This window comes from Erythrolamprus reginae, chromosome 1 (assembly GCF_031021105.1).
Source record: "Erythrolamprus reginae isolate rEryReg1 chromosome 1, rEryReg1.hap1, whole genome shotgun sequence".
Lineage (NCBI taxonomy): Eukaryota > Metazoa > Chordata > Lepidosauria > Squamata > Dipsadidae > Erythrolamprus > Erythrolamprus reginae.
In genome coordinates, this window is record NC_091950.1 from 335,853,689 (window position 1) to 335,864,826 (window position 11,138).

The 11,138-nt window shown below is 40.8% G+C and overlaps 1 protein-coding gene across 1 annotated transcript in view; it reads right to left on the reverse strand.

Moving 5' to 3' along the window:
* PCNX2 (pecanex 2) overlaps positions 1–11,138 on the reverse strand; it is a 127,107-nt gene extending 115,969 nt beyond the window's left edge. The window contains 5 exon segments of the mRNA XM_070733968.1: positions 257–1,519; positions 2,592–2,628; positions 4,616–4,724; positions 5,612–5,811; positions 10,840–11,138. Of these exon segments, the coding sequence (XP_070590069.1) occupies positions 257–1,519; positions 2,592–2,628; positions 4,616–4,724; positions 5,612–5,811; positions 10,840–10,992 (1,762 nt within the window). The 5' untranslated portion in view covers positions 10,993–11,138.

The window sequence follows — 11,138 nt, forward strand, 5'->3', positions numbered from 1 at the left end:
CAGCAAGCAGACAATGTGTCTTCTTAAAAACATCAAATATGGTGTCCAATATACATCTAATGAAGCCAAAAAAACCCACCTTATCCATCTTATTTACATTAAGAATGTATTGATATTTATTTATGAATGTCTGTTTCATGTTTAATATTCTAGATATATCGCTTTTAGCATGAGTGGAAACTGCTTTTACTGCACATAAATTCCTCACATTTTTTGTAAGCATTGGAAACTAATAAATTTGAATTATGCACTGTACCTCCAGTTAGTCCTTTATCTTTTGCCGTCTCTGCTTTCAAATCTGGTGCTGTTGGCTTTGAAGTGTTGATGGATTCCAGCAATGAAACAAATTCTAAGAAATTTGATTCATTTGGTAACTGCCCTTCTTTGGCTTCCAGGTCAGACTTTGAAGTGGGCAAAAGTTTTTCTTTTCCACTAACAGTCTCTGATGAGTTCTTACTCAAAAACACATCTGTCCCACTATCTACACTGAGGACACGAGCATGTCTCTTTTCATGAGTTGTTTTGTATAAGGGCACCTCCAAATTCCACTGCCCTTCTTCTGGGTCTTCCAGAATTTCAGAAGCATTTTCGGGGCACATCCTTCCATCATGACTGTTCGATGGATTGTCGCTGTTTTCCTTTCCAACATTGTCCTGTTCCCCAGATTCATAGCCAGAACATTGATTAGATGACGCATTTACATTTAAATTCTCCGGGGTTCTCAAACTTTCGCTTACTTCTTGAAAAGCATGGCCTCCATTGTCCTCAGACAGATCAAAAGTAATGACAGGGATTATCATTTGATTGTTGCTTGGCTTACTGTCTTGAACTGTCGCAGCCACAGCAGATTGTGAATCTGGACCAGATTTCTCAGGACTCGGCCGTTTCATGTGATGCAAGCTCTCTAGATCAGTAGCTGAGTTATGGGTGCTACTCATGGTGATAACTATTTTGATGGGTTCGTGTAACGTGAATGGATCCCCAGAATGCGAACTGCCCACCAGCGCAACAGCTATCTCACTTTCTGATTCGTCAAACTGTGCGTTTGGGTCATCCATATAGGAAGAGTGTTCTGCAAACCTCTTAACCTCCACAGTATTGCCCCGAGGAAAACCAGTTCTCGTGCTGTCTTGAGCTGACCCATCCAATAAATTCTCTTTCCCTAAACACGTAGGATCATTTAAATCCTCTAAAAAGAGGACAGGACTGTCTACGCTCCAAGGCTCAAAAGAAATGCCCGTTTTTAAAATATCACACTGGGACAAGGAAAGATTTGGCAACTTTTTAACAACCACATCATTATCCAGAGGAGCATCCTCTTCTCCAGTATAGTTAGAAGGTTGTGCCTTTACTTCTTTTTCATTTGATCCATCATTAGTCTCCTCTGCATTCGGCTTATTCACTATTACCGGTGTGGTGGAATTTGGAATACATGTCCCAGAAGCAGGTAAAATATCAGCTTTGCGGGGTGAGGTCAACAATACTGGTGGGACAGGTTGTTCTTCTGAAACTAGCACTCCTAGTAAAAAAAAGGCAAAGAGATACTGCCTATCAAAGATATATGTTGTTAGCCGCCCCGAGTCTGCGGAGAGGGGCGGCATACAAATCTAATAAATAAATAGATAGATAGATAGATAGATAGATAGATAGATAGATAGATAGATAGATAGATAGATAGATAGATAGATAGATAAGAAGCTTTCTCAGAAAAGTCATTCCAGAAAAATTATTTAAAATTAGCAGTTAATGTCAGCAGTTAAATCCCATTGCTTAGAATGGGGAGTGAATATGTCCCAATTTAAATTGACAGCACCTATTATTTTCTTGAGGGTTACAAGCGACAAAAAATCATATAGATCAACAGAAAATCATGAAAATACCTTCAGTATGTAACATTATTTTGTTTTAAGTAAAAACCATTTGTTTGTTTGTTTATTCAATTTCTATAGCTACCCATCTCAGTCAATGACTCTAGGTGTCTTCAAAATTCAAAAATTATTGCTGTTAAAAATACTGAAAACACGGACGAAGATATATGCATTCCAGGATAATGATGCGAAATAGAATTTTGGACCAGAGATTTACTCTTCCGAGCTTTTGGATTCATGAATTTCTCTCTACTGGAATACTGTACGTGCTTTTGGGCTATTCCTTGAGCCATGTTTATGTGGTGCCTTCCTATTGGTTGATTGGTGTGTTAGTAGCTGGCAATTGGCTGGTGTTTTGTTGCCAAACCCATAGCTCCTAAGTATTTGATAAGCTGCTGGCAATTCAGAACTACTGTTAACTAACAAGAATGCACTTCAATTACTTCCCTGGCTGTCTTTGTGCCTGCATGGCCCATGATCTTAGTTGCTGAAAAATTAAATGTGTGTCCTTGTTAATTGCAATGTGAGGCTACGAATGAGTTCGGGTGTCCTAGTCTCACTGCTTGTTTGTGTTCTTGCAATCTGGTGGCTAGACAGAGAGGAAGCTAACCACCAGATTGCAAGAACAGAAACAAGCAGTCAGACCAGGACACCCGAACTCATGCATAGCCTCACATTGCCATAGTTGTCCAGCTCTGTTGTAGAATATAGTTCGTAGCATACCTTTCAGATCTTCAATGGTTTCTTGAGCTGGCAGGTTCTGAAATGAAACACATCAGTTAAAATGATGTGAACTGTAAATGTAACATTACATGTGTTTCAGAGCAACGAATAATGTAATTATATTCCATGTTCCATTAAACCAATGGAACTCCCAAATTAATGAATAAAATAATTGTATTTTAATATACAGTACAGCAAGACAGCTTGCCAGACACTGAGTTATCTGTTCTGTTCAGACGTTGTTTCACAATAAAAGAAAGTGAACACAAGAACAAGGGGACACAATCTGAAGTTAGTTGGGGGAAAGATCAAAAGCAACATGAGAAAATATTATTTTACTGAAAGAGTAGTAGATCCTTGGAACAAACTTCCAGCAGACATGGTTGGTAAATCCACAGTAACTGAATTTAAACATGCCTGGGATAAACATATATCCATTGTAAGATAAAATACAAGAAATAGTATAAGGGCAGACTAGATGGACCATGAGGTATTTTTCTGCCGTCAGTCTTCTATGTTTCTATGTTTCTAAAAAGAATATTTTCACCTCAAGGGTTGAACTGCTGGGGAGAACTGATGATATTACCTAGATGGGTAATGAAATGTCTACAAGAAAACAAGGAAACTCAGACAGCACCAAGGATCCTAAGCACCAAGGAAATTAAATAATTGTGCCTAAAACTGGAAATTATAAGATGGGAAAATATATCATTCCTACTAATTGATACAGTGAAATACTTCTTAAAGTGTAAAATATGGACCAAGATGTCACAAGATGTTTCCATTGAACCATAAAACTTGCGGGCTGACCTTGGGCTAATCACTCTTTTTTAGACTAGACTCTAAATATAAACAAAGCTTTTTGATTTGTTTTGTCACAAGACAGTACCTTTGGAAAGAAACAGGGGACATATTAGACCAGTGATAGCGAACCTTTTTTTCCTTGGGTGCTGAAAGAGCGTGTGCACGCGCCATCGCACATGCACGAGTGCTCACACCCATAATCCAATGCCTGGGGAGGATGAAAACAGCTTCCCCTGCTTCCCAGAGGCCTTCTGTAGGCCGGAAACAGCCTGTTTCCCAACTTCTGGTGGGCCCAGTAGGCTCATGTTTTGCCCTCCCCAGGCTCCAAAGGCTTCCCTGGAGCTGGGGAAGGGTAAAAACGCCTCTCCCATCCTCCTGGAGGCTCTCTGGAAGCCAAAAACACCCTCTCAGAGCCTCTGTGTGAGCCAAAAATCAGCTGGCCGGCACACACATGCACATTGGAGCTGAGCTAGGGTAAAGGCTCGTGTGCCAGCAGATATGGCTCTGCATGCCATCTGTGGCACCTATGCCATAGGTTCACCACCACTGTATTAGACCAAGTACCAGATTCAGCTTAACAGTCCCCTCTATTCTTCCACTCACTTGAACACTCACTTCTCATGCTGATGACAGTTTCCCACAAGGCCCAGATCCAAGATTATTCTTTTTGTAGTTTCAATTTCCCTGTTACTCTTAATAATCATTTAGAATTTGGGGCCAGCATGCTTTCAAGTTTAATTCTAGAGCTGAGGTCTTCAAACTTGTCAACTTTAAGACTTGTGGACTTCAACTCCCAGTATTCTCCAGCCAGCTATGCTGGCTGGAGAATGCTGGGAGTTGAAGTCCACAAGTCTTAAAGTTGACAAGTTTGAGGACCCCTGTTCTAGAGTAACTGCCAAAATGAAAAAGTAACTGAGGTTTCATGAATGCCATGAGAAGAAAATTCCACCCCCTTTTCTACTCTTAGTGGATGGAAACAAAACGGATCCTAACATTTCCCTATTCCTGCTTCTTTCCAAGGGCAACAGTTTTCAGACATGCAAAACCTTGGTTCACAATGCATATATGAGGTTTATTAATAATAATTAAAAAAAGAAATGGTGGGAGGATGCTGATCTTTTTAAAATAAAACCCACACTGCATTTGTTGTTGTAATAAGACGCCAATGGCATACTGAACATAAGAGTGGAAAATATTATTAAAGACAAATGTTTACCAACCGAATGGTAATGAGAGAGGATAGCCTGCCCTTTGACGCTATTGTGGATGGTGGGTGTTGAACCATTATGCTTCGTCTCTTCAACTGCACCATTGTCTACGATGTTGTTGCTGTTCAAAATAATGCATGTGCAAAAAAGTTAGTGGTCATTATTAGATAAGGAATAAATCATTCTTGAAGATGCTGCATTTACTACAAGCTGATTCAGAAATGCCATTAACTTTCTTAAGGGACTATCTGAAACTTCTGCCTCAATGGCTCTAGGTAAGTATCAAGTAATCTAGGAAGATCCAGCCATAATGGAATGGTGAACAAAAGCTTTGTGTGGAAAAGGTTCACTTCCCAACATTTCTTGCTTCAAACCAGAGTTGAACTGTGAGGTGCTCTGATAATGTTATCTAGTTGTGTAATTTGAAAGAAAACAAGCAGAGTCAAAGAGCACCAAGGACCCCACAGAAAGAAGTTAAATAACTCTGACTAAATACTGGAAATGATAAGGTGGAGAATGATGATTGATACAGACGTTCTACTATGATGGAGAGCTAATGCAATGAAACAGTTGAAGTGTTTCCATTGCAGACAACCCTGACCAAGATATACCAGCTGTTTGATTCATGTAAAGCAGATTCCTATGAATCCTTTAGGTCTTTTTTTTTAAAAAAAACACCTTATCACTTTGTTTCTTGTTATTGGACATAATGAGGTCTGATGCATGGAGTGTGCATAATATTATTAGAATTATGGCAGTAATGCCAGTCAATTATTCTTCAGGCAATAATTTTATTATATTCCTAAAATAGCTGTTTGTCATGATCAACAAACATGTTACGACTGGATAAATTTCCAGCATCCATTTGATCCCATGATTTTGGAATAAGTGATTCATCTGTAGATGCGTATCTCATACACAATGTATATATTTTAAGAATTCACAGATTCTTAATTTAGAATGAGTTCAGATAACACCAAATAGCCTTGTGTAGGGAAGTAAATTTACCTGAGATTTTTATGCTGAATTGCATTGTCTCTTTTATATTTTTTATTTTGTTTCCCTTCCTTATAAGGGAGCTTCTGTTGAATCATCTCTCCTTTGTCAAACATCAGGTGCAGCCGGTAAGAGATCACCTTTATTATCATGAAAAATAAGGTGACAGAAGCACAGTAGATGACAGCTGTGATGGTAGTAGGGGGACATGCCTAGACAGAAAAATAATAAAGTCAAGCTCATCATCAAAAATGATCTGAGCATTAACATAATGATTAATATTGTTGTGCCTTTTTAAAATAACTATAATTATACAGCTGATATTTGCCTTGTTCCTTTGCTAATTGTTTGAAATGTGTCATCTGTAGAAGAAGCTGTACATACATTATTCCTTTTCACGTTTAAGAGAAGATAACTGGGGCTGAAACACAATCACTTGCTAATAGAATTCATGGCTGGCAAGTGGACTAGAGATTATAACTCAACATGCTAGTGATTGTCATATTATATTTTTTTCTTTAATGTTAAGAAGCTATTATGCTTTGCATTTATTTTATACTTTATTTTTTGGTTGAATTCTCCAAAAATAATGTGTGTGCGTGAGTGAAAGAAACTTCACTTGTACATGTTTAGAATAGAATAGAATAGAATAGAATTTTATTGGCCACACAAGGAATTTGTCTTGGCGCATATACGCTCAGCCTTCATAAAAGAAAAAGATACATTTGTCAAGAATCATGTGGTACAACACTTAATGATTGTCTTGGGGTCAAATAAGCAATGAAGAAACAATCAATATTAATAAAAATCTTAGGATACAAGCAACAAGTTACAGTCATAACCTTTTATGTCATAACCTTTTAACTTATAACCAATATGTTGTAAATCATACCTTAAGTACTATACCCAAAACTGACAGAACTACCTATTAATTCCTTCAGGTCCTATGCTAGCAAAATTAAACTGAGTATATTTATATACCCAGATTAATTTCGTTAGCATAGAACCTGAAGAGAAAAAAACTAAAACAAAATACATTTGGTGTTTGAGACTTACTGTGACAGCAAAGCACGATCAATTCACAGTTCTTTAATAAGGGACAGAAATATTTTTGTTACAATTCATAATAAAGCCATCACAGTGGATGAAGTTTCAACATTTAGAGTTCTTGGAGAAGGGCAGCATACAAATCTAATAAATTAAATTAAATCGAATAAATTAAATTAAATTGAATAAATTAAATTAAATCGAATAAATTAAATTAATTAATTAAGATCCCTATTCCGATCACTGCTTTTTGTCTGTTAAATCCTTTCCCTCACACTTTTCCTCTACAGTGACCTGGGGTAGGCAAAGTTGGCTCTTCTATGACAAGGGGACACAATCTGAAGTTGGGGGAAAGATCAAAAGCAACATGAGAAAATATTATTTTACTGAAAGAGTAATAGATCCTTGGAACAAACTTCCAGCAGACGCGGTTGGTAAATTCACAGTACTGTAATTGAATTTAAACATGCCTGGGATAAACATATATCTATCCTAAGATGAAATACAGGAAATAGTATAAGGGCAGGCTAGATTGACCATGAAGTCTTTTTCTGCCTTCAATCTTCTACCGTGTTTCCCCAAAAATAAGACAGTGTCTTACTTTCTTTTTACCCCCAAAAGCCCCACTACGTCTTACTTTCGGGGTATGTTTTACATTGGAAAAAAATTGAAAGGGTCGCGTTCCCGAAGGCATCTCCCCAGAGTCCAGAAGGGCAGCCACGGGACAGGAGCCTCGTGAGCCCTTTTCCAAGTTCAACCTCAGGGCTCCAAGCGGCGTCACAGATGCGTGTCGGTTTGTCTGGAGGGGAGGAGCCGCTCTGCGCAGTTGGGCAGCCCCACCTGCCTGCCGGAAAGGAGGCGGGCGAAGGAGGGCGCACCTCCGGCCGCTCGCCTCGGAGCTGGTCGGCCTCGCTGGCCGCTTGCAGCCGAGCCTCGGCAGGACTCGGTTGCTGGGACGAGCGCCTTCGCTGCAAGCCGCCGCCCCGCTCGGCTCGCTTCGGACCAGCGCCGTCCTTCGCTTTACCAAGCCGGGGAAGAGGCGGTGGTGCCGCGGTGAGGCGAAGGCGAGGGGTGCGCGGGGAGCTTGGAAGCTACGTCATCGGGCTCCTCCCCCCGGCAATACCCCCGTGTTTCCCCGAAAGTAAGACATATGTCTTACTTTCGGGGTACGGCTTATATTAGCCGACCCCCCTGAAACCCCCGATACGTCTTACAATCGGGGGTGTCTTACTATCGGGGAAACAGGGTATGTTTCTGTGTTTCTATGACTTATGGACTTCAACTCCCAGAATTCCTGATCCCAATCATGCTAGCTCCAAATTAAAAGACTTATGGGACTACATGTGCCACTCACTTCATCCAGAGGTAAAAGAAAAAATAACTTACCTGTCTCGATAAAGAAACTACAAACCAAAAAAGATCTCTCTGGCGTAAAAGCAAAAAAGGCCAAGAAACCAACTTCAAAAGCCGCTGCAAAAGCATATGCCAGCAAATAAAAGCAGAATGTCTCAGCTATCACAGCAAACAAGAGGAAAACCTCCTTCGCACCAAATCTAACCGAGCCTTCTACAACTTTGTCAACAACAAACTCAATGACTCTAGACCTATACCACCTCTTGTAGGACCCAACAACAAAGAATACCAAGATGATCCATCCAAAGCTAACCTCTTCAACTCTTTCTTTGGCTCTGTCTTTGTTAACAGTAATGGCTCATCCCCCATCTTTGCAAATCGCACCTCAAACTCTCTCAACAACCTAACCCAAATCGACTTCACTGTAGACCGCGTTGAAAAAGCAATCCGTGACCTCAAACCTTCTCTATCAGTCGGACCAGACGGTCTTTGTGCATACTTCCTAAAAAAGCTTTCTTCTGCTATAGCTGAACCTCTAAGCATTATCTTTTTTATTTTATTTTATTTATTTATTGGATTTGTATGCCGCTCCTCTCCGTAGACTCAGGGCGGCTAACAACAATAGTACAAAACATCATGTAAATCCAATACTAAAACTAATACTAAAACCATTAAAAAACCTCTTATTTATAAAACCAAACATACATACAAACAAACATACCATGCATAAATTGTAAAGGCCTAGGGGAAAAGAGTTTCTCAGTTCCCCCATGCCTGATGGCAGAGGTGGGTTTTAAGGAGCTTAGGAAAGGCGGGGAGGGTGGGGGCAATTCTAATCTCCGGGGGGAGTTGGTTCCAGAGGGCCGGGGCCGCCACAGAGAAGGCTCTTCCCCTGGGACCCGCCAAACGACATTGTTTTGTTGACGGGACCCAGAGAAGGCCCACTCTGTGGGACCTAACCGGTCACTGGGATTTGTGCGGCAGAAGGCGGTCTCGTAGATACCCTGGTCCGGTGCCATGAAGGGCTTTATAGGTGATGACCAACACTTTGAATTGTGACCGGAAAGGATCTTCCAAAAATCCTTCAGGACCAGCACACTCCCCAAGCTATGGTCAAAAGCAATAGTCATCCCCATCTTCAAAAAAGAAGACTCTTCTCTTGTTGACAACTACAGACCAATATCACTATGCTGCGTCTCATGTAAAATCATGGAATCAATTATAAATCAATCAATCACCCTTTACTTAGAATCTAATAACCTACTCTCTAACAAACAATTTGGATTCAGAAAGAAATTATCCTGCAACCTACAACTACTTCACTGCAAAAACATTTAGACTACCCACCTAGATCAAGGAAAATCCATTGATGCAATTTATATTGACTTTTGCAAAGCCTTCGACTCAGTGATCCACGACAAACTACTCCTAAAACCCAAATCCTATGGCATCTCAGGATTCTTCCACATCTGGATTACTGCATTCCTGTCAAACAGGCAACAAGTTGTCAAAATTGGAAGCGCCATTTCCACCCCCGTCCCAGTCAAAAGTGGTGTTCCCCAGGGCAGCGTACTAGGTCCTACTCTTTTCATTCTCTACATCAATGACCTCTGCAATCATATCGCTACCAACTGTGTTCTTTTTGCTGAAGATGTAGAACTTTTCAACACCACTGACAACACATTTACTCTCCAAAAAGACCTTGACTTTGTCTCAGATTGGTCTAACACCTGGCAACTTCAAATATCAACCAACAAATGCTCTACCCTCTACCCTCCACATCGGCAAAAAGAATCCAACTGAATAAACAAATTCTCACAGCCAACCCACACTCAGTAAAAGATCTTAAAATACTAATATCAAATGACCTAAGTGCTAAAGCCCACTGAAACAATATCGCCAAAAAGGCTTCTAGAGTTGTTAACCTGATCCTATGCAGCTTCTGCTCCGGCAATCTCACACTACTCACAAGAGCCTAGAAAACTTTTGCCAGACCCATCCTTGAATACAGCTCATCTGTCTGGAACCCATACCACATCTCAGACATCAACACCCTTGAAAACGTCCAAAGATATTTCACCAGAAGAGCCCTTCACTCCTCCACTTGAAACAGAATACCCTATGAAAATAGACTAACAATCCTGGGTCTAGAAAGCTTAGAACTACGGCGCCTAAAACACAATTTAAGTATTGCCCACAAGATCATATGCTGCAACGTCCTACCGGTCAATGACTACTTCAGCTTCAACCGCAACAACACAAGAGCACGCAACAGATTCAAATTTAATATTAACCGCTCCAAACTTGACTGTAAAAAATATGACTTTAACAATCGAGTTGTCGAAGCCTGGAACTCATTACCGGACTCAATAGTGCCAACCCCTAACCCCCAACATTTCTCCCTTAGACTATCCACGATTGACCTCTCCAGGTTCCTTAGAGGTCAGTAACGGGCGTACATAAGTGCACTAGTGTGCCTTCCGTCCCCTGTCCAATTGTCTTTCCTTTATCTCATATATCATATATACAGTATTTTCTTCCTTTCATATATCTTCTCCTCTATTTTTACATATTATCTTTATATATATATTACTTCATGTCTATTCTCTTCCATATGTATTGTGTATTGGACAAATGAATAAATAAAAAATAAAATAAATAGCTCAGGAATTCTGGGAGTTGAAGTCCACATGTCACAGAAGAACCAACTTTGCCTACACCCAGCAATCTACCCATATATCCTGGTAGAGAAGAAGGCAACATGTGTCTCTTCTCCAAATCAAAGGCCTACCAAAGGACCCATCCTCTTCCTCCTCTCCCTCCGGGCCGATCGAACTCACCAAATGCAACGCCATAGGCAGCAGTAACAAGAACAGCCAGAGGTAGAGATGGCAGCTGTTAGTGAATTTGCTTTGCTCCGGATCGTGGTACCAGCCTCCGGTCAACGCTGCCCACACTCCCTGCCGGAGCAGCTGCACCGCCTGGGAAACCATCGCCAAAGCCCTGCGCGAGAAAAGGCGCCACCGGCTCAATCTTCTTGTCGTCGCTCGGGGCGGCGGCAGTGGTGGCTCCCCCTGCAAAGATGCTTCTTCTCGGCGTTGGGCATCTCCCGAACCTCCATGCCGGATGCTAGGAGGAT